Consider the following 26,219-nt stretch of genomic DNA (forward strand, 5'->3'; position numbering starts at 1 on the left):
AGAGAGAGGGATATAGTGAGTGAGAGAGGGAGGGAGAAAGAGGTGTCTGATATATACAGCGCAGATAGCGAGGGAGGAAGGACGTGAGAGCCTCAGTGAAAGAAAAAGACGGAGAAGAGAAGAGAGAAGCATGGATAAACAAGTTACTAAAAATACTTCCGTCCTCCACCGTCCTCTCACAGAGCATAAAAGATGTACCCTAGTTTAATAAATCTGTCAGCTCCCTTTCGCCTATTTAACATTATTCAAAATGTCCTTTGTCAATTCATCTCTCCTTCTTAATACAGAGAGGCATCTTTGGTCCACGTCTCATCGTCAGTCCTCTTCTCATCTTCAGTCTGCTATTGCCCTTATCGTCTTTCATTTTACAACATATGTCACTCACTCCCCTCTCCTTCCTTCCTCATCCTTTCCTACCTCTCTATGAAGTGCCCTCAAATCAGTGAGTCAATTCGTTCATAGCGTTATTGATCCATGCCAGGTTGACATTGTGGATTCTTCATGGGTTGCATGTTCTGAGACAGCTAGGTCTCAGAGGTTCTGCATCTGATTCAGGATCTGCTGGGAATCTGCTTCCTTCTGGGATATTTACCTTCTTCACAGCAGTAGATTCAAATATTTTTGGTCATGTCATCTTATCTGTTCAAATAATCTTGCCATCTTAATGGCTAAGGGGGGTATAATGTTGCTGTTGGCATGCACAACAATCCCACACATTTATTAGTTATGTGTTGTATTGTGTGTTCTCTTAATTTCATTACAGAACCATGTTAGTGTAGAAACTGCTAATTTAGCTAGCCTTTTAGTGAGACAGGAAGGAGTGGAGGATTTCTCAGTTATACTGGTGCCTTTCAATGCATGATTCTGTATGGTTGTTTTCAAATAACATAACGGGAACAAACATGTATTCCATATGAATTCAATATGTACAGTCCAATAACTAGGGGTGCTTGTCCATACCATAAGGTCATACTTCATTGGTCAGAAAGTGTTACTGAAAGCTCTATACGACATGTTTTGCTCTCACTGTGCTTCTGCTAAGAGTTACATTTAACATTCTCCTGTCTCCATAACATGCTCCATCTCTATACCCCCCAGGGGGCAGAACGAGGCAAGGCCAGCATAGAGGCATCATCTCCTTAGCCTTGAAATACATGAACTTTGTGTATGCAGGAGAGATATGTCTGGGCGTCTTCCCAAATAGCAACCTATTCCCTTTATAGTGTGAGCCCTATTCCCATAGATCAAAAGTAGTGCACTATATAGGGAATATGATGCCATTGGCGATGCAAGCATGCAAGCATGCAATACCTTCTATAGTTTTTATTGGACGTAATTAATAACTACAACTGAGTGAACAACAAGTTGCTGTCATAACCAGCTGGGTGCATGCTGTTCAACTGGTTTAATATTATTGGTTAACATGTTACTGTCATAACCAGCTGGGTGCATGCTGTTCAACTGGTTTAATATTATTGGTTAACATGTTGCTGTCATAACCAGCTGGGTGCATGCTGTTCAACTGGTTTAATATTATTGGTTAACATGTTACTGTCATAACCAGCTGGGTGCATGCTGTTCAACTGGTTTAATATTATTGGTTAACATGTTACTGTCATAACCAGCTAGGTGCATGCTGTTCAACTGGTTTAATATTATTGGTTAACATGTTGCTGTCATAACCAGCTGGGTGCATGCTGTTCAACTGGTTTAATATTATTGGTTAACATGTTACTGTTATAACCAGCTGGGTGCATGCTGTTCAACTGGTTTAATATTATTGGTTAACATGTTGCTGTCATAACCAGCTGGGTGCATGCTGTTCAACTGGTTTAATATTATTGGTTAACATGTTACTGTTATAACCAGCTGGGTGCATGCTGTTCAACTGGTTTAATATTATTGGTTAACATGTTGAAACTGTAGGAATGAAGGTCTTATATTGTTCTGTTTGTTAATGAATGCATGGATGAATAAAAAAAGGTATCATTTAAGCAGTTATAATAAGGATAGCATGTACAGGGTCTTTCTAGGAAACGAAGATAAATGACTTAAAATACCGATAAGAAAGAAAAAACAGAAAGGTAGACCAATGAACCATTTAGTAATTAACAAAGCACAATGATTTACCATAGAACCTCATACAGTAGACTGAAGTTCACTTAGGTAACATTTTATTTCATTTATTCATTTCATTTTTCAAAACTATTTTTTTCATAATAAATGTTACTGAGGTCAATAATAAAGACATTGTCACAATTTGAACATAAACTACTGTAGAAAAAAATAGCACATGTAGAAATTAAAAATAAATGAACAATCAAAGAATTTATAATAGTCCTCATTATTTATAGGTCATAGTAGCACTCATTCCAAGTCCATCAGGTCACCAGGACAGCAGAACAGAGCTGACAGTAGAATGACAAAAACGGTTCAAATGATCTCGTCCTATTTCTTCTTCAGTTTGTTTGCATCAGCACAAGCATACACTAAACAATCATGTTATAGGACCACTTATAGGAACACATACAGCAACATCATCAGTAGTATACGTCTTCATTCGTACATAGCTAGGTTTAGTTTGGGGGGCAGGTATAGGGAGGAAGGCCATCCGTTACTGTTACTGCCCCAGGAACTGGGAAGGAGCAGGAATGGGGAGAAAGTTTGTGATACCCTGGAGACATGACCTCATCCTGCATATCATCATGCCCGGTCTCTACTGTCCACTATATCATTACCTTGTACAGTTTGAGGACGGTCAGGTTACTACTGGGCGGGGTCAATATATCTATTAGATCAGGTTGGCATTTGTATAAAAACTAAACAGATGTTTAACGGGGGAATAAAGAATCCAACTGAAAAGAAAAGTAAATGCCGATCAACGTCATCATAAAATCTTCTATATCTAGCAACACTTAGTAACATTTAATTTGGTATTTTTGTAATTTTTTTATTTGTTTTTTATTCCAAAAATGGTTGGAGGAGGAGCAGATATAGCTTGCGTGGTCATCTATACAACAGGCTATAAAACACCACTTTGTCACTGTCCAGAAAGCACATATAGATGTGGTTGTACTGTATATAAACATGTACTGTAATAAGATACGTTTTGCGTGCATGGATTGTTCCAGTATCAGAATGATCGCATTCAGAACATTCGGACTTCTCCTTCCAGAATTCTGTAAAACACTTTGCCTTAGTTTTCAACAACAGTGTGGAATCTAAGGCATCATGATTTCTTAACTGGCAAAAATGAATCTTAATCATAACTTGACATAAGTCTCTCTAGATCAAGATTAATCGGAGGCCATTTTGTCTTTGCACTGTTGATAGATCAGGCAGCCAAATGTTCCTTTAGTCTGTGTTTTGGCCATCATTGCCACCATAAAAAGTGCAAATACTTTGGCTGATTAGTCAAACATACAGTAGGTAGCATATTTATCCTTTCACTTCCTTCTTCACTGTTACCTTGCCTTCCCATTATGCCATCTCTTTTCTATTCACTCGTCATCTGTTGTTGCACATGTTTGGTGTTGGGTTTTCTTTATTTACCTCATTTGTGCGTTTTAAGTATTTTCTCGTAGAAAAGTTCCCAGTTAACACAAACACAGGATATGTAAATTAAACATTGGAGTTTATAGTTGTAATATATCTTCCTCAATTGTATACCTCTCCTTGCCCGTTTGCATCTCTCTTCTCCCGTTTGGACAACCAATATCCTGGTAATAAACTGAATAAAACTGAACAATTGGTTGGATTGTTTGTTGGTTTAAGATGTATAGGTACTCCTGTTGATTATTCTGCAGTTCCAAACCCTCTTCAGTATAGTCCAATAGAGTACCTCTATCTCCCTGGTGCTATTTCCTAAAGCCCAGTTTGTTGGCTTTAAGAATCTAAAGGAAGATGTTCTGTTTGATTTTTTTGTCCATTTGGCATTCGGGTATAACACCATCCCACCATGTCTTGGGTAAAATGAAAGACAAAATGTTATTTTGTAGTTTTTGTTGAATTTCGTTTGTTCATTATTATACACTTTTTAGTGGTCTTCTGATCTCCTGATTGGTCTTCTCGAGTCAAAAAGTTTGTCGGGCCAGTGGCTAAGACCAGAGATAGTAAGGATCACACGTAATACTCCTTGTCCTTATTCTTCTTGCTCTTAAAGGAGGTCTTGGCTGCGTTCGGCGGTTTGTCCTTCACCAACGTCCCGTTGGACTGCGATGTGTTACTGATGTAGTTACGGCTCTCGTCCACATGGTAAGATCCCTCGTCCCGGTTGCGGTATTTGTACATGGCGTAGAGCAGGATGAGGATACAGAGGGCGGCTGCCGCTATGATGCCAACCACCATCCCTGTGGTACTGCTTGACTCACGGAACACCCCCTCCGATGGACCTGGGTAGCCCTTCACTGCCGGGCCTGTTGGGTTAGCTGTGGAGAGGGAGAGAAAGAGAGAAGGAGGAAGTGGTTATTATAAGTAGCTCATATTCAACACAAGATAGCCTATGCCATTCCACACAGAACACATTCCATAGAATATAATATGCTACCAAAAAATACTCAAAGTAGTAAAACAATGGAAGTTTATTTTCAAATTCATTGAAATTCACACAATGACAACAGAATGGCAATGGATTTATATCAGGAGCATGAACATCGATATAGAGTATGATCAATATCTTTAGCCGCTATGAAGGTGTGCTAGCAGATTCCAGATCCCCTGACCTGAGTGTAACTTAACAGAGTCAATTAATTCTGTTTTTATGACTAACTCATAACCAGCACCAACTTACCAACAACACCTCAACCATTACATGGATGATCTCACCCACAATAACTCATAGTCACAGCTCAAAACTCACTGATCTCACCCACAATAACTCATAGTCACAGCTCAAAACTCACTGATCTCACACACATATTAAATGAAAAGGCAAATACGGAAGAGTAGTGATATGAGGACCTGTTGACAGTCCATGATGACTCAAAGTGACCAACAAATGATAAGACAATGATGCAAATTAGGGTGCCTTCAGAAAGTATTCACACCTCTTGACTTTTTCCACATTGTGTTGTGTTCTAGACAGATTTTTGGACACTGGTCTACACACCATAATACCCCATAATGTCAAAGTGTAATGAAGTTTTAATTAATTAAAAATTAAAAGCTGAAATGTCTTTAGTCAATAAGTATTCTTGCTATGGCAAGCTTAAATAAGTTCAGGAGTAAAAATCTGCTTAACAAGTCACATAATAAGTTGAATGGACTCACTCTACATTATCCAGTGCCCGTGCTCCAAATTACAAATCGGGAAGACCACACGCGCACTGAGACATGGGTCATAGAACACAAAAGCTCTATTAGAGCAAGGAAGAGAACTACCCTCTAGCAGCCCACTTTATTCAGCACCAACACGCAGTCAATGAACTAAAGATCTGGGCTATAGAGAAAATGCGGAAGAATGGGAGAGGAGGTGATTTTGACCTTTTCTTACTTCAAAAAGAGGGTAAATGGATCCATCTCCTAGACACCCCCAACGTATTAAACAAACAACTAGATCCGAACTTTTTTCTCTAGTATACACAATCCTTCTTAGACTGATCAGGCTTTTGTGAATTTCCTTGCTCTGCTGAGTTATTGATAATCGTCACAATGTGCCTTGTGCGTTTTTGTTACGTACCCGTGCATGTACTGTATTTTACACGCAGCTCTGATAGAGTAATCCTTTACGCACCTCCTTTGTATACATTCCTACGCGATATTTTTCATGTTGCGTCTATACACTGACGTGATCATATTGTAGATGTGTTTTGTGTATAGTTATTTACCTGTCATGTGATATTTACCTGTCCTCACCTTTACTTCTAGTGAAGCGTCAGCTTCCATCCACAAAGCTGCTCGAGGAAGACTCTAGTAATCAGAACTCATTGCAGTTGTGTGTCCCTGACTGGTCCTACATGTACAGTTGACGTCGAAAGTTTACAGACACCTTAGCCGATAGCTGATCATATTTCAACCACATCAAATATTAATCCAAGCCAAACTGAAATTTTATCAGAAACATGTTGGGGGGATTTTCACAGCTTTCTATTTCCTTACAACCGATCAAACTGATGTCATTTGGAGCATTTTGTAAGGACAATTATTTCTACAATTCATTCTATAAATGTATGACATTATTCTGGTGAGCACGGCTTTATTTAGTCTTCTAAGGCAAAATATAATGACAGAAGAGAAGCTGCAAGTTGACTTATACATAGCCTATGAAAATGTCGGAAAATCTAAGCAGAAATATATCTGTATTAGGCACAAAAAAAATCCTGCACCCCCTGTCAAAAAAATCTTTCCATCTGAGTGTAGCCTACAGCACAATTTCTATATTTACGGTTAGTGTCGTGTGCAACCCTCAGATTTGGACTTTCTCACATATAGTCGGGCGGTTCCAGATGGATTATTAGCTATTGCGGGTGGGTGCGGGTGAACAAACATCTAACCCGCGCACCACAAGTATTAATACTTTCTGAAGTTACTGTACAAATTAGCAACATAATGATCCCCATCAATTTCAGTATATTAATTTTCAATGAATTAAAATGAATAGGCAATGGTCAATGCGGCCTCTGTAATGAACTCTAAATGTTTGACAAGAGTGGGTTAATAACTGACCTACACTGCACTGACGGGAGGAATTTGCACCAGCTGAATGGGAAGCTGATTAGATATTAGACAGCACACTTTGTGTTCCGAGTGCCATCCAAATTCTAATCCATCTTAATTCATCTCCCTCTGATAGGCCTCCACTGTTCTGTTTTCCTCCACTGTTCTCTCTCTCGCTCTCATTTCAAATCAAATTTTAACCCTTGCCATGCGGTAGGAGAGAGAACAGTCTATGACTGGGGTGGCTGGGGTCTTGGACAATTTTTAGGGCCTTCCTCTGACACCGCCTGGTGTAGAGATCCTGGATGGCAGGCAGCTTAGCCCCAGTGATGTACTGGGCTGTACACACTACCCTCTGAAGTGCCTTGTGGTCGGAGGCCGAGCAATTGCCGTACCAGGCAGTGGTGCTCTCTCTCTATCTCGAGATGCCCAGTCTAAGCTCCTCTCTGTCCTGGTACCCCAATGGTAGAACCAGCTTCCCCTGAAGCTAGGACAGCAGACTTCTTGATGATTTTCCAAAAACAACTAAAACCCTACCTCTTCAAAGAGTATCTTAAATAATCCCACAGCCCCCTCCACCACCTCCTCAACCCCCTACAAAAATGCATTCCTTTTGTGAACTAACACTCACAGTAGGTTTTTTTAATCCCTTACTAACTCTGACTGCTGATAGCCACTTTGAGGAAAAATGTACTTACTATGACTGATGTGGTGGTCTCACCTAGCTATCTTAAGTTGAATGCACTAACTGTAAGTCACTGAGGAAAAGAGTGTCTGCTAAATGAAAAAATGTAAAGATAAAGTACTTTTCACACACTCTCTTTCTCGCTATTTCTTTTCCTAACATAATGGTTGATGTTCTGTCTTTATTTTCAAGTGCACAGTATGATGGCAGATTACAGCTCGCCAAGAAGACTGAGTCAGATCTAAGAGACAAAACACTGAGGACAACGAATGATTCAAAGCAGAGGTGGGTGTCCTATAACCTCTGACCACAACATCGGCCATCATTTTCTGTTCATTTCCCGATGAAATCGCCGCTGTTCCCTCAAGTGTTAATGTACACATCCCTTTTCTTCCTCTACCTGGGGAGGCTACACTCAGGGGAGGCTACACTCAGGGGAGGCTACACTCAGGGAGGCTACACTCAGGGAGGCTACACTCAGGGGCACAGGAGGCTGCTGAGGGGAGAACGGCTCATAATAATGGCCAGAACGAAGCAAATAAAATGGCATTAAACACCTGGAAACCATGTGTTATTATTATTATACTTCTTTTTTTGTACTTTTACCCCTTTTTCATGATATCCAATTGGTACTTACAGTCTTGTCCCATCGCTGCAAATTCCCTATGGACTCGGGAGAGGCGACGGTCGATAGCCATGCATCCTCCAAAACATGACCCTGCCAAGCCACACTGCTCACTTAACCCGGAAGCCAGCCGCACCAATCCACCATCCACCTGGCGACTGCAGTCAGCTTGCCCTAGAGCGCAATGGGATGAGGAAATCCCGGCCGACCAAACCCTCCCCTAACGACGCTGGTCCAATTGTTTGCCGCCTCATGTGTCTCCCAGTCACTGCCGGTTGTGACACAGGCTGGGATCGAACCCGGGTCTGTAGTGACGCCTCAAGCATTGCGATTTATTGCCTTCGACTGCTGCGCCACTCGGGAGGCAAGTAAAGCATGTGTTTGATATATTTGATACCGTTCCACTTATTCCGCTCCCCTCATTAACACGAGCCCGTTCTCCCCAATTAAGGTACCACCAACCTCCTGTGCTGAGGAGAGCACTAGAGGCGGGGGCTAACAATGCTAACAGACAGACTGTGTCCCAAGTGGCACCATGTTACCTAGATATATAGTGCACTGCATTTGACCAGGGCCCATAGGGACTATATAAGTACATTAATACATAAATATATATAGGCACTATATAGGAAAAAGGGTGCCATTATGGTCAGTCACAGATGCAAGGAAAAGAGTAGAGAGTGCAGTAGTGTAGGTGTGCAGCTAACAATGCTAGCAGACAGTAAAGGACAGGAGTAGAGAGTGCAGTAGTGTAGGTGAGCAGCTAACAATGCTAGCAGACAGTAAAGGACAGGAGTAGAGAGTGCAGTAGTGTAGGTGAGCAGCTAACAATGCTAGCAGACAGTAAAGGACAGGAGTAGAGAGTGCAGTAGTGTAGGTGTGCAGCTAACAATGCTAGCAGACAGTAAAGGACAGGAGTAGAGAGTGCAGTAGTGTAAGTGTGCAGCTAACAATGCTAGCAGACAGTAAAGGACAGGAGTAGAGAGTGCAGTAGTGTAAGTGTGCAGCTAACAATGCTAGCAGACAGTAAAGGACAGGAGTAGAGAGTACAGTAGTGTAAGTGTGCAGCTAACAATGCTAGCAGACAGGAAAGGACAGGAGTAGAGAGTGCAGTAGTGTAGGTGTGCAGCTAACAATGCTAGCAGACAGGAAAGGACAGGAGTAGAGAGTGCAGTAGTGTAAGTGTGCAGCTAACAATGCTAGCAGACAGTAAAGGACAGGAGTAGAGAGTGCAGTAGTGTAAGTGTGCAGCTAACAATGCTAGCAGACAGGAAAGGACAGGAGTAGAGAGTGCAGTAGTGTAGGTGTGCAGCTAACAATGCTAGCAGACAGGAAAGGACAGGAGTAGAGAGTGCAGTAGTGTAAGTGTGCAGCTAACAATGCTAGCAGACAGGAAAGGACAGGAGTAGAGAGTGCAGTAGTGTAGGTGTGCAGCTAACAATGCTAGCAGACAGGAAAGGACAGGAGTAGAGAGTGCAGTAGTGTAGGTGAGCAGCTAACAATGCTAGCAGACAGTAAAGGACAGGAGTATAGAGTGCAGTAGTGTAAGTGTGCAGCTAACAATGCTAGCAGACAGGAAAGGACAGGAGTAGACAAGAGTTAGCATAGCTAGCGATTGAGTGTGACGGAGCCTCGCGACAGATTAGATTTGCCCGTGACAAGCCCACTTATCCTTGAAGGCAGGTGTGAAGAAAAGGCTGGCCTCGTGGGCACAAGCCACCGGCTGACACGCTGACAACACTCTCCTCCTTTTCCTCCTCTAGCTAACATTATGAAAGGAGACGGGAGCATTTCTAGAGGGTTACTTTGGTTCAGGGTCAAAGATTTGACAGTGAAGATAACGTGGTGGCTGATGGAGGGAAGAAGAGGTGGTTAAGGAGAAAGGGAGATACAGAGAGGGAGAAGGGAGAGAGCAAGACAGAGAGAGAGGAGGAAGAGGAAAGAAAGAGAAAACGAATGAGAAAGAGCGAGAGAGTGAAGTTTGTCAAGCCACCTCTCTCTGACCTCACCCATCATCTTATCAACTGTCATCCGCAGAGACGGTGGCGGTGACAGCAGAAGGGGACAACACATGAGGCAGGGGGGCTCTGTAAAACACTCTAGGAGTGGGTCATACGACTGGGTTATGTGACAACCCTGCTGTCCTCACCGGGCCTGATTCAGAGAGAAGATCAAGCTTGCACAACTAGGACCTTTGCTTGAAATCATTCATTGATGTCAATGGCAGACTTTGAGAAAATTCTAATTAAGAGCACGGATCTCATGTCAGAATACCACCCAGCATGCTCATTCTCCCACCCTCTTGATGGTTTTCTTCTGGCTATGATACATTTATAGAGATAATAGAAACAGATTATTTTTACTTTTTCCCGCTGTGTGTCTTGAATCAGTTGTCTTCTACTCTCTATACTAATCTCATGAAAGCTCTTCTCCTGTCTTTTCTTACCCCAAGCATCGTTTGTGCAGTACTGTACAAATAGCACATGATGCATGTTAATGGAGCCCAATTAGTAAGATATGGAGAAGATATAGAAGAAGGAAATCATGGGAACGTTGTTGACATGAACATCAAATGAACCGTACCCTGTAGCTACCTCACTATGATATGACAATGATTTACATTTTCCTTATTCTTTTTTTTGTCCGATTTATACATGTTTGATGAAGGTTTTTAGTTCACCTTTATTTAACCAAGTAGGCCAGTTGAGAACAAGTTCTCATTTAAAACTACGACCTGGCCAAGATAAAGCAAATCACTGCGACAAAAAAACAACACAGAGTTACACATGGGATAAACAAACGTACAGTCAATAACACAATAGAAAAATCTATGTACAGTGTGTGCAAATGTAGAATATTATGGAGGTAAGGCAATAAATAGGCCAGAGAGGCTAAATAATTACAATTTAGCAATTAACACTGGAGTGATAGATGTGCAGATGATGATTTGCAAGTAGAGATACTGGGGTGCAAAAGAGCAAGAGGGTAAGTAATAATATGGGGATGAGGTAGTTGGGTGTGCTATTTACAGATTGGCTGTGTATAGGTACAGTGATTGGTAAACTATAGATGGTATAGATTGAGCAGAGGGTGAAGAAAATGACTTAAACTAACACTATTTCTAAATGAAAGCAGTAGCCTAATTGTAGTTATTACAAGAACAAAGAATGGATTCATCTTGAATCAGTGGATTGTTCTGGAGGGAGGGAGTACTGTGCAGTAAGTATCACTACTTAGCAGATTGGTCTGGAGGGAGGGAGTACTGTGCAGTAAGTATCACTACTTAGCAGATTGGTCTGAAGGGAGGGAGTACTGTGCAGTAAGTATCACTACTTAGCAGATTGGTCTGAAGGGAGGGAGTACTGTACAGTACGTATCACTACTTAGCAGATTGGTCTGAAGGGAGGGAGTACTGTACAGTACGTATCACTACTTAGCAGATTGGTCTGAAGGGAGGAAGTACTGTACAGTACGTATCACTACTTAGCAGATTGGTCTGAAGGGAGGGAGTACTGTGCAGTATGTATCACTACTTAGCAGATTGGTCTGAAGGGAGGGAGTACTGTGCAGTAAGTATCACTACTTAGCAGATTGGTCTGAAGGGAGGGAGTACTGTGCAGTAAGTATCACTACTTAGCAGATTGGTCTGGAGGGAGGGAGTACTGTACAGTACGTATCACTACTTAGCAGACTGGTCTGAAGAGAGGAAGTAAAGTACAGTAATATCACTACTTAGCAGACTGGTCTGGAGGGAGGGAGTACTGTACAGTACGTATTACTACTTAGCAGATTGGTCTGAAGGGAGGGAGTACTGTGCAATAAGTATCACTACTTAGCAGATTGGTCTGAAGGGAGGGAGTACTGTGCAGTATGTATCACTACTTAGCAGATTGGTCTGAAGGGAGGGAGTACTGTACAGTACGTATCACTACTTAGCAGATTGGTCTGAAGGGAGGGAGTACTGTACAGTACGTATCACTACTTAGCAGATTGGTCTGGAGGGAGGGAGTACTGTGCAGTAAGTATCACTACTTAGCAGATTGGTCTGAAGGGAGGGAGTACTGTGCAGTAAGTATCACTACTTAGCAGATTGGTCTGAAGGGAGGGAGTACTGTACAGTACGTATCACTACTTAGCAGATTGGTCTGAAGGGAGGGAGTACTGTACAGTACGTATCACTACTTAGCAGATTGGTCTGAAGGGAGGGAGTACTGTACAGTACGTATCACTACTTAGCAGATTGGTCTGAAGGGAGGGAGTACTGTGCAGTATGTATCACTACTTAGCAGATTGGTCTGAAGGGAGGGAGTACTGTGCAGTAAGTATCACTACTTAGCAGATTGGTCTGAAGGGAGGGAGTACTGTGCAGTAAGTATCACTACTTAGCAGATTGGTCTGGAGGGAGGGAGTACTGTACAGTACGTATCACTACTTAGCAGATTGGTCTGAAGAGAGGAAGTAAAGTACAGTAATATCACTACTTAGCAGACTGGTCTGGAGGGAGGGAGTACTGTACAGTACGTATTACTACTTAGCAGATTGGTCTGAAGGGAGGGAGTACTGTGCAATAAGTATCACTACTTAGCAGATTGGTCTGAAGGGAGGGAGTACTGTGCAGTATGTATCACTACTTAGCAGATTGGTCTGAAGGGAGGGAGTACTGTACAGTACGTATCACTACTTAGCAGATTGGTCTGAAGGGAGGGAGTACTGTACAGTACGTATCACTACTTAGCAGATTGGTCTGAAGGGAGGGAGTACTGTACAGTACGTATCACTACTTAGCAGATTGGTCTGAAGGGAGGGAGTACTGTGCAGTACGTATCACTACTTAGCAGATTGGTCTGAAGGGAGGGAGTACTGTGCAGTACGTATCACTACTTAGCAGATTGGTCTGAAGGGAGGGAGTACTGTGCAGTAAGTATAATTACTTAGCAGATTGGTCTGGAGGGAGGAAGTACTGTACAGTACGTATCACTACTTAGCATTGGATTAGCACTCTGGTCTCTATTGATGTATTTGTCCAGACAGATTGACCTTCATTATTTAAGGATTACTAGACTTTAGTCCTTAATGAAGTTTATAAAACTATAGACACAACCCATGAAACAACCCATGAAACAACCCATGAAACAACCCATAAATCATCAGTTTGTGTCACTACCAGCAGCCACTCTATATAACCTAATACCACCCACTGGGTGGCACATAGCCAAGTGGTTAATTAAGAGCATTGGGCCAGTATCCGAAGTCACTAGTTCAAATACCTGCGCCGACTAGGTGAAAAATCGATCCATGTGCCCTTTTGCAAGGCACTTAATCCTAATTGCTCCTTCAATTCGATCTTGTTAAGAGCGTTTGCTAAATGACTAGAATGTAAAATATAACCCTTAATGCACTTGAAAGCTTATTAGCCTGTAGTACAGCACCAACGGTGTCGATGAAACAGACGACCCATATAACAACCTACGAAAGACACAACCCATAGAACAACCTACGAAACACATGACCCATAGAACAAACCATGAAACACACGACCCATAGAAAAGCCTATGAAACGCATGACTCACCAGTTAGCGTCACTCATGCGGTACATGTACAGTAAGATTTAATATAATCTTAAATCAACCCTAAATGTATGTAAAGGACTATTAGAGCATAGTCATCGGTTTGCCCGACTCATGCAGTAGATTTCATGAGTTTTGTGTGGTGCTTACAGTAGGTCTTTCAAGAAGGCAGGGATTGCCAACCCCCCTTCAGGAGAGTTACTGGGTATGCAGGCTGCTGCTTCCTGCTGTAACACTGCTCTTTCCCTTCTGGAGAGTTACTGGGTATGCAGGCTTCTGCTTCCTGCTGTAACACTGCTCTTTCCCTTCTGGAGAGTTACTCGGTATGCAGGCTGCTGTTTCCTGCTGTAACACTGCTCTTTCCCTTCTGGGGAGTTACTGGGTATGCAGGCTGCTGCTTCCTGCTGTAACACTGCTCTTTCCCTTCAGGAGAGTTACTGGGTATGCAGGCTGCTGCTTCCTGCTGTAACACTGCTCTTTCCCTTCAGGAGAGTTACTGGGTATGCAGGCTGCTGCTTCCTGCTGTAACACTGCTCTTTCCCTTCTGGAGAGTTACTGGGTATGCAGGCTGCTGCTTCCTGCTGTAACACTGCTCTTTCCCTTCAGGAGAGTTACTGGGTATGCAGGCTGCTGCTTCCTGCTGTAACACTGCTCTTTCCCTTCTGGAGAGTTACTGGGTATGCAGGCTTCTGCTTCCTGTTGTAACACTGCTCTTTCCCTTCAGGAGAGTTACTCGCTATGCAGGCTGCTGCTTCCTGCTGTAAAACTGCTCTGAAAAGCACTGTATAAGTCCCATGTATTATTATTTTTATTATTAATATTATTAGGAGGTATTTAGTAGAATTAGATGTTTGAGATTAGGGTTAGATTGGAGCAAAATCCAGCTAGAGGTTAGCTCTCCAGGAGGAGGGTTGGTGTATGTCTTGACCCCCCTTCCCTTCCTTTAGCTGGGGTAGAGAAAGAAAGAGAGGGGTACTGTGGAGGTAGTCACATTCACTGATGATGGTCCAACAGATGAAGTGTTTGTCTTTTTGTTTGTCCTCAATAAATGAAATAGCATAAAGGAATTTAGTAGAATCAAAACAAAAAAAATCTGTTTTGATTTCGGGATCTCTAATAAGGAATCTCATGGGGAAGGAGTGCCATCGCATACGTGTTCACCATTGTCATAGTCCCAGAGTGCTTCACTCTCCTCTCCGCATGTGCCTGTCCTTTTATTAATAGTCCATCACCGTGGCAGAGCGAAGGCACCCATAAACCCAGGGAGAAATGACGCCTGAAACAAGTGTTTAAAATGATGGGCGTTCATATGAAATCTACTCGAGTTTACCCAAGTGTAAAATTAGATGGAGAAAAAAAACAACCTAAAAGTGTTGAGAGCCTAGCTTCATGATGGCACAGGAGGGAAGAGAGAGAGAGGTAGTAGAGGGAGCGAGAGAGAGGGGGAGCGAGCACGAGAGAGCGAGCAAGCGCGCGAGAGCGAGAAAGGGGGAGCGGGAGAGAGTGCAAGAGCAAGAGAGAGCAAGAGCGAGAGAGGGGGAGCGCGAGAGAGAGCAAGCACGCGAGAGAGCGCGAGCTCTCGCCAGGCAAGCCAGGGAGAGAGAGGGAGAGATTGTGATTGAGAGAAAGGTACTATGAACTGAAATCAGGGAAACTTTTAAAGAACTGATGTAAAAGCTTCTAGAATAACCTTTCTCCGCTCTTCATTTCATGCGACTCTTGTGTATGTCCCAAATGGCCCACTATTCCCTTTAATAGTGCACTACTTTTGACCTTAGCCCAAGTCAATTCCCCTCAGTAAGGCTGTCAGGGTTTCAGCGGGAGAGATAAGATATACCAATATACCTGAAAAACAAGAGATGACCAGACATCATTTGACTCTTATTCACCATGATATATAGTGTTCAAAACATTAGGAACACCTTCCGAATATTGAGTTGCCCTCCCTCCCCCATGTCTTCTCCCTTTCATCAACACAGATTGAAGTGGATTTAACATCTATAATGGATATTAGCTTTTACCCGGTCAGTCCTGTCTATATCATGGAAAGAGCAGGTGTTCCTAATGTTTTGTAAACTCAGTGTAAATATGATTAAGCAGAACGTAACTGCACGGCACTGCTTGGAATAAGAGGAGAGGTTATTGTAAGATATTTCTCTTGCTCTCTCATATGCGCTGGTGCACTGAGACTACTCATCTAAATGGCATTGAAATGCCACCCCAAGCTTCACCCCCCCATCCTCTGCTTCTCCCAAGGAGGAGCCAAATGGAATCAGAGATTCCACCCACTCTGTCAGTTGAGATTTAAATAAATGGTCCTCTTTAAAGATAATTTATCCTAATGTGTCCCTGGCGAGGGGTTCATTTGTTTGGCAATTTGCAACTGGGGTAACAGCAAAGGGTCTGTGGGGGAAGGAGGGTGAGAGAGGGGGGGCATAGGTAGAATAGGGAACAGAGTGAGGGACGGGGAATGAGGTGGGAGAAGGTGGCATAGGGAGAGTAGGGAACAGAGTGAGGGACAGGGAATGAGATGGGAGAAGGTGGCATAGGGAGAGTAGGGAACAGAATGAGGGACGGGGAATGAGATGGGAGAAGGTGGCATAGGGAGAGTAGGGAACAGAATGAGGGACGGGGAACGAGGTGGGAGAAGGTGGCATAGGGAGAGTAGGGAACAGAATGAGGGACGGGGAATGAGATGGGAGAAGGTGGCATAGGGAGAGTAGGGAACAGAATGAGGGACGGGGAATGAGATGGGAGAAGGTGGCATAGGGAGAGTAGGGAACAGAATGAGGGACGGGGAACGAGGTGGGAGAAGGTGGCATAGGGAGAGTAGGGAACAGAATGAGGGACGGGGAACGAGGTGGGAGAAGGTGGCATAGGGAGAGTAGGGAACAGAATGAGGGACGGGGAATGAGATGGGAGAAGGTGGCATAGGGAGAGTAGGGAACAGAATGAGGGACGGGAAACGAGGTGGGAGAAGGTGGCATAGGGAGAGTAGGGAACAGAATGAGGGACGGGGAATGAGATGGGAGAAGGTGGCATAGGGAGAGTAGGGAACAGAATGAGGGACGGGGAACGAGGTGGGAGAAGGTGGCATAGGGAGAGTAGGGAACAGAGTGAGGGACAGGGAACGAGGTGGGAGAAGTTGGCATAGGGAGAGTAGGGAACAGGGTGAGGGATTGGGAACGAGATGGGAGAAGGGTCAGGTAAGTGAGGACAAGAAATGGTGAGTAGGGAACGGGGGAGGAGGGAGATAAGGTAAGTGCTGAAGGGGGAACATAGGGATGATCTCAATTGCATACACCTCACGTCCTCTCTACTCGTCTCCTTCTCAAAACCCATTCGATAAAAAAGTCAGAGGTCCCTTCCCTCTGACCTTCTCCACCAATATGTTTTGTAAAGGAGGCGAGGAGAGAGCAGAAGCAATTGAGATTCTCCCATGGAGAGCAAGGATGGGTGAGGCGGAGGGGTTACTTCAGGTGAGTGTGAGATCTGTTCTTGTTCTCCTTGTTGTGAAGTAATGGAGCGAACAGGACTACTTAGACTGCAGTGAACGGACACAGGCCTAGCGGACACAGGCCTTTAGTAGGATTGATTGTGGTAAAGAGGTGTGGAGAGATATGCCCTAGTTATACACTGTCACCTACCATGTCGTTTGTTATCTAAATACAATAGTTAGATAAAGGTTAAATAAAAATAAATACATCTGTGCCTGCATGGGATTACTCTAGGTCTATGTGCTGGTTTTACCGTACACTCTTTTAACAAGAAATATACAGTACCAGTCAAATGTATGGACCCACCTACTCATTCCAGGGTTTTTCTTTATTTTTACTATTTTAGAATAATAGTGAAAATATCAAAGTTATGAAATAACACATAAGGAATCATGTAGTAACCAAAAAAGTGCTTAACAAATCAAAATATTTTTTTACATTTGACATTCTTCAAAGGAGCCACCTTTTGACTTGATGACAGCTTTGCACACTCTTGGCATTCTTTCAACCAGCTTCATTCCAGTCCCCTGGAATGCATTTAAAGATGTGCTTGTCAAAAGTTAATTTGTGGAATTTCTTTCCTTCTTAATGAGATTGCCAATCAGTTGTCTTGGGGCAAGGTAGGGGTGGTATACAGAAGATAGCCCTATTTGGTAAAAGACCAAGTCCATATTATGGCAAGAACAGCTCAAATAAGGTCATTCAGTCAATCCGAAAAATTTAAGAATTTAGAAAGTTTCTTCAAGTGCAGTCACAAAAACCATCAGGCGCTCTGATGAAACTGGCTTTCATGAGGACCGCCACAGGAAAGGAAGACCCAGAGTTACCTCTGCTGCAGAGGATAAGTTCATTAGAATTCCCAGCCTCAGAAACTGCAGGCCAAATAAAAGTGTCACAGAGTTCAGGTAAGAGACATCTCAACATCAACTGTTCAGAGGAGACTGTGTGACTCAGGCCTTCATGGTCAAATTTCTGCAATGAAACCACTGCTAAATGACACCAATAATAAGAAGAGACTTTCTTGGGCCAAGAAACATGAGCAATGGACATTAGACCTGTGTAAACCTGTCCTTTGGTCTGAAGAGTCCAAATTTGAGATTTTTTGTTCCACACACCGTATCTTTTTGAGACGCAGCGCAGTTGAACGGATGATCTGTAGTCTTTTGTTGTTTAAGTGATGCATTGACGTGGATCCAAGATGGCGTAGCAGTCAGAGGTCTTGTCGTGTCCCTTGAATATATCGTTCTTTTACATATTTTTCTTCGCATATCTTTTAAAACATTTTGCTAAACCTCAACTTCTAAATACTCTCCTGCAACCTGCCTCACCCAATGTAGAGCGGATCTGCTTTTTTTTCTAAAGTATTAATATTTACTTCGGATCCGGAAGCCCTCAACTGAAGCTAGCCAGCTTACTACCAGCTATCAGCAAACCATTGCTAGCGGTCTTCAGCTAACCGGTCATCAGCTAACCTTTAGCTCGGAAAGCTCTCGCCATTTCAAACAACGCGACTCTAACCAGAGCATAACGGACCTATTATTTTTTTATCCCCGGATTCCCACCGGATTCCCACCGCAAACGGAACATTTTCAGCTGGATCTTCACAACTAGCTAACTAGCTAACCGCAACCCCGGATGATTACTCCTGGCTAGCGTTTCCACCCACCTAGCTTGAAGCTATCCCGGCCAGAGCTCCTGTGCTGTCACCGCATGAAGAGGCATAAACAGACTCACCCCATCGCGACGTCCCCCAAAGGCTAACTTTCTAGCCCTTGCTATCTCCTTGCTTGCTAATTCGGCCTGCTAACTGCTAGCTTGTTTAGCCCCGGTCCGCTAACTGCTACCTTGTTAAGCCCCGGCCTACTAACTGTTAGCTTGTTAGCACAGGCCTGCTAACCGTCTGAATCGCCGCGTCCCAACCACTCACTGGACCAATATTTACTTTCAATCTCTTTTCGATTTTTAATTTGTTTATACCTTCCGGTAACCTGCCTCAGCCAATGTGATACGGAAACGCTATTATTTTTAATTTTTAGAACACACTCAAGAACCTCCAGAAGCTAACCAGCTAACTAGCTACAAGCTATTTAGTCATTGTTAGCCACTGCTAGCGGCTTTTACCTTTGACCTTTTGCACAGCCAGCCAGTTTTTTTAACCTGGATAATATTCGCCAGTCTAGCTTCCCTGCCCCATCCACTGCTGCCCCCTGGACACTGATCACTTGGCTACATAGCTGATGCATGCTGGACTGTCCATTAATCACGGTACTCCATTCTGCTTGTTTATGTTTTATCTGTCGGCCCCAGCCGCACTCAGGCTCTGTGTGTAGTTAATCCGACCATCCCTGCCTAGTCAACGTCATTTTACCTGCTGTTGTTGTGCTAGCTGATTAGCTGTTGTCTCACCTACTGTTTCAGCTACTGTTTTAGCTAGCTCTCCCAATTCAACACCTGTGATTACTGTATGCCTCACTGTATGTCTCTCTCAAATGTCAACATGCCTTGTATACTGTTGTTCAGGTTAGTTATCATTGTTTTAGTTTACAATGGAGCCCCTAGTTCCACACTTCATACCCCTGATACCTCCTTTTTCCCACCTCCCACACATGCGGTGACCTCACCCATTACAACCAGCATGTCCAGTGATACAACCTCTCTCATCATCACCCAGTGCCTGGGCTTACCTCCGCTGTACCTGCACCCCACCATACCCCTGTCTGCGCATTATGCCCTGAATATATTCTACCATGCCCAGAAATCTGCTCCTTTTATTCTCTGTCCCCAACGCTCTAGGCGACCAGTTTTGATAGCCTTTAGCCGCACCCTCATTCTACTCCTCCTCTGTTCCGCGGGTGAGGTGGAGGTAAACCCAGGCCCTGCATGTCCCCAGGCACCCTCATTTGTTGACTTCTGTAATCGAAAAAGCCTTGGTTTCATGCATGTCAACATCAGAAGCCTCCTCCCTAAGTTTTACTCACTGCTTTAGCACACTCTGCTAACCCTGATGTCCTTGCCGTGTCTGAATCCTGGCTCAGGAAGGCCATTTCCATACGCAACTATAACATTTTCCGTCAAGATAGAACTGCCAAAGGGGGAGGAGTTGCAGTCTACTGCAGAGATAGCCTGCAAAGTAATGTCATACTTTCCAGGCCCATACCCAAACAGTTCGAACTACTAATTTTGAAAATTACTCTCTCCAGAAATAAGTCTCTCACTGTTGCCGCCTGCTACCGACCCGCCCTCAGCTCCCAGCTGTGCCCTGGACACCATTTGTGAATTGATCGCCCCCCATCTAGCTTCAGAGTTTGTTCTGTTAGGTGACCTAAACTGGGATATGCTTAACACCCCGGCAGTCCTACAATCTAAGCTAGATGCCTTCAATCTCACACAAATCATCAAGGAACCCACCAGGTACAACCCTAAATCTGTAAACAAGGGCACCCTCGTAGATGTTATCTTGACCAACTGGCCCTCCAAATACACCTCCGCTGTCTTCAACCAGGATCTCAGCGATCACTGCCTCATTTCCTGTATCCGCTACGGGTCCGCAGTCAAATGACCACCCCTCATCACTGTCAAACGCTCCCTAAAATACTTCTGCAAGGAGGCCTTTCTAATCGACCTGGCCCGGGAATCCTGGAAGGATATTGAATGCCTGGTCATTCTTTAAAAGTAACTTCCTCACCATCTTAGATAAGCATGCTCTGTTCAAAAAATGCAGAACTAAGAACAGATATAGCCCTTGGTTCACTCCCGACCTAACTGCCTTCAACCAGTACAAATATATCCTGTGGCAGACTGCAATAGCATCGAATAGTCCCCGCGATATACAACTGTTCAGGGAAGTCAGGAACCAGTACACGCAGTCAGTCAGGAAAGTAAAGGCCAGCTTCTTCAAGCAGAAATTTGCATCCTGTACTCCAAAAAGTTCTGGGACACTGTAAAGTCCATGGAGAACAAGAGCACCTCCTCCCAGCTGCCCAGTGCACTGAGGCTAGGTAACACGGTCACCACCGATAAATCCATGATTATCGAAAACTTCAACAAGCATTTCTCAATGGCTGGCCATGCCTTCCTCCTGGCTACTCCAACCTCGGCCAACAGTTCCGCCCCCCCCCCGCAGATACTCGCCCAAAACTCCCCAGCTTCTCCTTTACCCAAATCCAGATAGCATATGTTCTGAAAGAGCTGCAAAACCTTGACCCATACAAATCAGCTGGGCTTGACAATCTGGACCCTCTATTCCTGAAACTATACGCCGCCATTGTCTCAATCCCTATTACCAGCCTGTTCAACCTCTCTTTCATATCGTCTGAGATCCCCAAGGATTGGAAAGCTGCCTCAGTCATCCCCCTCTTCAAAGGGGGAGACACCCTTAACCCAAACTGTTACAGACCTATATCCAACCTGCCCTGCCTATCTAAGATCTTCGAAAGCCAAGTCAACAAACAGATCACTGACCGTCTCGAATCCCACCGTACCTTCTCCGCTATGCAATCTGGTTTCCGAGCCGGTCACGGGTGCACCTCAGGCACGCTCAAGGTACTAAACGATATCATAACCGTCATCGATAAAAGACAGTACTGTGCAGCCGTCTTCATCGACCTGGCCAAGGCTTTCGACTCTGTCAATCACCATATTCTTATCGGCAGACTCAGTAGACTCGGTTTTTCTAATGACTGCCTTGCCTGGTTCACCAACTACTTTGCAGACAGAGTTCAGTGTGTCAAATCGGAGGGCATGTTGTCCGGTCCTCTGGCAGTCTCTATGGGGGTGCCACAGGGTTCAATTCTCGGGGCGACTCTTTTCTCTGTATATATCAATGATGTTGCTCTTGCTGCGGGTGATTCCCTGATCCACCTCTACGCAGACGGCACCATTCTGTATACTTCTGGCCCTTCCTTGGACCTAACCTCCAAACGAGCTTCAATACAACACTCCTTCCGTGGCCTCCAACTGCTCTTAAACGCTAGTAAAACCAAATGCATGCTTTTCAACTGTTCGCTGCCTGCACCCGCACGCCCAACTAGCATCACCAACCTGGATGGTTCCGACCTAGAATATGTGGACATCTATAAGTACCTAGGTGTCTGGCTAGACTGTAAACTCTCCTTCCAGACTTATATCAAACATCTCCAATCTAAAATCAAATCTAGAGTCGGCTTTCTATTCCGCAACAAAGCCTCCTTCACTCACGCCGCCAAACTTACCCTCGTAAAACTGACTTTCCTACCGATCCTCGACTTCGGCGATGTCATCTTCAAAATAGCTTCCAATACTCTACTCAGCAAACTGGATGCAGTTTATCACAGTGCCATCCGTTTTGTTACTAAAGCACCTTATACCACCCACCACTGCGACCTGTATGCTCTAGTCGGCTGGCCCTCGCTACATATTCGTCGCCAGACCCACTGGCTCCAGGTCATCTACAAGTCCATGCTAGGTAAAGCTCCGCCTTATCTCGGTTCACTGGTCATGATGGCAACACCCACCCATAGCACGCGCTCCAGCAGGTGTATCTCACTGATCATCCCTAAAGCCAACACCTCATTTGGCCGCCTTTCCTTCCAGTTCTCTGCTGCCTGTGACTGGAACGAATTGCAAAAATCGCTGAAGTTGGAGACTTTTATCTCCCTCACCAACTTCAAACATCTGCTATCTGAGCAGCTAACCGATCGCTGCAGCTGTATATAGTCCATCGGTAAATAGCCCACCCAATTTACCTACCTCATCCCCATACTGTTTATATTTATTTACTTTTCTGCTCTTTTGCACACCAGTATCTCTACCTGCACATGACCATCTGATCATTTATCACTCCAGTGTTAATCTGCAAAATTGCAATTATCCGCCTACCTCCTCCTGCCTTTTGCACACAATATACAGTATATAGACTCTTTTCTTCTTTCTACTGTGTTATTGACTTGTTTATTGTTTACTCCATGTGTAACTCTGTGTTGTTGTCTGTTCACACTGCTATGCTTTTTCTTGGCCAGGTCGCAGTTGTAAATACCTACCTGGTTAAATAAAATAAAAAATAAAAAATCTGTATGTCTGCAGGGGGAAGCTCCGCTCTGTGAAGATTTATACTACAATATTGCATCAAGGATATTTTAGGTCAGAAATTATAGCCATCTAACATGGCAAATGTAGATATCCTAGCTAAACCTGAGGTATGTACATAAAACTGAGGGGGATACTCCTTCGTGAGACCCATGTTTAGGTGGCAAACTCACTGACACATCACTGTAATCCACACAGATTAATAATCTATCCCCCTAGAGTCTAAAACTGCTCTAAATCAGGAGGGGCAGTTCTACAAAAACATATGTATATGGAATTGTTATCAAAAGGTCATACCAAAGATTTTTGATATTTTATTTATTTTTGTGTTTTTCTATTTTATTTGTTTCTTTTTCTATTCTTATTTATTTATTACTATAATTTTGTGAAATGTATTATCATTTTTTAAAAATGCTCCCCTTTTTCATGATATCCAATTGGTAGTTACAGTGTTGTCCCATCCCTGCAACTCCCGTACGGACTCGGGAGAGACGAAGGACGATAGCCATGCATCCTCCGAAACATGACCCTGCCAAGCAGGACTTCTTCTTGACACTGCTTACTTAAGCCTGAAGCCAGCTGCACCAATGTGTCGAAGGAAACACCATAAAACCGGCGACTGCAGTAAGCGCGTATGCACCCGGCCCGCCACAAGGAGTCGCTAGAGAGCGATGGCACAAGGACAGCCAAATCCTCCCCTAAACCGGACTACGCTGTACCAATTGTGCGCCTCCTCATGGATCTCCCGGTCACGGCCGGCTGCAACACAGCCTGGGATCGAACCCGGGTCTGTAGTGACACCAGTAACACTGATGCAGTGCATTAGACAGCTTTGCCTTTCGGGAGGCCTTGATTTTGAATTTTAAGACACCTTGAAGTATGAAAAAAACAATACAAAAATAATTGATGACAATCTATTTTTGGCCTTACTGCTTTTAGGCCATACAAACACATATCATTTGTTTTATTTAACCCTTATTTGACTAGACAAGTCAGTTTAAGAACAAATTCTTATTTACAATAACAGCTTACCCAGGCGACGCTGGGCCAATTGTTCACCGCACCTATGTGACTCCCAATCACGGCTGGATGTGATGCAGCTGTAGTGATTGTAGTGACACCTTTTTCAACTGGTACTGGGGGACCTCCAGACGAATATTGTTCATGAGAGTCTCACCTTTCCACAGAAGGGTATATTAGTGTGTAGTCCAAACTGTTCAGACGCTACAGACAGAAGATGGACAAACTCCAATTTGCATATGTATTCACCCGCTTTGCTATGAGGCCCCTAAATAATATCTGGTGCAACTAATTACCTTCAGAAGCCACATAACTATCTAAATAAAGTCAACCTGTGTGCAATCTAAGAGTCACATGATCTGTTACATGATCTCAGTTTAAATACACACACACACACACACACACACACACACACACACACACACACACACACACACACACACACACACACACACACACCTGTTCTGAAAGGCCCCAGACTCTGCAACACCACCAATCAAGGGGCACCACCAAGCAAGCAGCACTATGAAGACCAAGGAGCTCTCCAAACAGGTCAGGGACAACGTTGTGGAGGAGTACAGATCAGGGTTGGGTTATAAAAAATATCAGAAACTCTGAACATCGAACAGAGCACAACTAAATTCATTATTAAAAAATAATGAATATGGCACCACAACAAACATGCCAAGAGAGGGCTGCCCACCAAAACTCATGGACCATGCAAGGAGGGCATTAATCAGAGGCAACACAGAGACCAAAGATAACCCTGAAGGAGCTGCAAAGCTCCACAGTGGAGATTGGAGTATCTGTCCTAAGGACCACTAAGTCGTACATTCCACAGAGCTGGGCTTCATGGAAGAGTGACCAGAAAAAAGCCATTGCTTAAAATTTTTAAATAAGCAAACATGTTTGTTGTTCACCAAAAGGAATGTGGGAGACTCCCCAAACATATGGAAGAAGGTACTCTGGTCAGATGAGACTAAAATTGAGCTTTTTAGCCATCAAGGAAAACGCTACGTCTGGCGCAAACCCGACACCTCTCATTATCCCGAGAAAACCATCCCCACAGCGAAGCATGGTGGTGGCAGCGTCATGCCATGGGGATGTTTTTCATCGGCAGGGACTGGGAAACTGGTCAGAATTGAAGGAATGATGGATGACCTAGTCAAAGCCCAGTCCTCAATCCACTTGAGAATCTGTGGTATGACTTAAAGGTTGTTGTACACCAGCGGAACCCATCCAACTTGAAGGAGCTGGAGCAGTTTTGCCTTGAAGAATGGGCAAAATCCCAGTGGCTAGATGTGCCAAGCTTATAGAGACATACCCCAAGAGACTTGCAGCTGTAATTGCGGCAAAAGGTGTCTCTAAAAAAAAAAATTGGGGGAGGGGGGGGGTGAATAGTTATGCACGCTCAAGTTCTGTTTTTTTTGTCCTATTTCTTGTTTGTTTCACAATAAAACATATTTTGCATCTTCAAAGTGGTAGGCATGTTATGTAAATCAAATGATACAAACCCCCCAAAATGTATTTTAATTCCAGATTGTAAGGCAACCAAATAGGAAAAATGCTAAGGGGGGTGAATGCTTTCGCAAGACAAACATATCTCTAGCTTAAACTGATGGATTTTGTTATTAGGCTAATTAGATTTCCGCGGGGAGCGGACTTCGACCTTAGGTTAATGGTATATTGGCTCCAACATATCCTGCCCCATAATCACCAGCTGTCAAACTGCGACTCATCGCACCACAGCAGAGGATCAGCCCTCCAGACAGGTAACTGTGGCAACCTACTGCTGGAGTACGTCTTCCTTCCAGAAGGCCTAACACACTTAGGTACTACATATAATCAGTCCTTTCCTCTTCAATTAAGAAAAGACGAAGTGGTGCCATCCATTCATCCCGCTAACTCTTCCTTTCAGAGACAGACAGGGCACCGTATCAACTCAACCACTGCCAGAGCTGCTACTGTGGCTGCTATTACATTTGTCCTTAATTGAATGGCCTGGAAACGAAGCAGTGATGCCATACATCCTTCGCTTGCTTCCTTTATTTATCCAACCACCCATCTAACCCTTTTCCTTTACTGAAAAAAATCCACACAAAAACTAA

The 26,219-nt window shown here is 43.9% G+C and overlaps 1 protein-coding gene across 7 annotated transcripts in view; it reads right to left on the reverse strand.

Annotated features, from left to right (window-relative positions):
* Window positions 1-2,108: 2,108 nt before the first annotated feature.
* The window catches only part of LOC112260173 (neurexin-1a), a 495,882-nt gene continuing 471,771 nt past the window's right edge, over window positions 2,109-26,219 (reverse strand). For 3 of the 7 annotated variants that reach the window (XM_042327452.1, XM_042327447.1, XM_042327443.1), the window contains one exon: window positions 2,109-4,427. In XM_042327452.1, coding sequence (XP_042183386.1) covers window positions 4,120-4,427 — 308 coding nt within the window. In that variant the 3' untranslated portion in view covers window positions 2,109-4,119. The remainder of the gene's footprint in view (window positions 4,428-26,219) is intronic. The other 4 variants (XM_024435108.1, XM_024435117.1, XM_024435100.1 and 1 more) reach the window with 3 other exon arrangements.

The sequence above is a fragment of the Oncorhynchus tshawytscha genome, linkage group LG01 (assembly GCF_018296145.1).
Source record: "Oncorhynchus tshawytscha isolate Ot180627B linkage group LG01, Otsh_v2.0, whole genome shotgun sequence".
Lineage (NCBI taxonomy): Eukaryota > Metazoa > Chordata > Actinopteri > Salmoniformes > Salmonidae > Oncorhynchus > Oncorhynchus tshawytscha.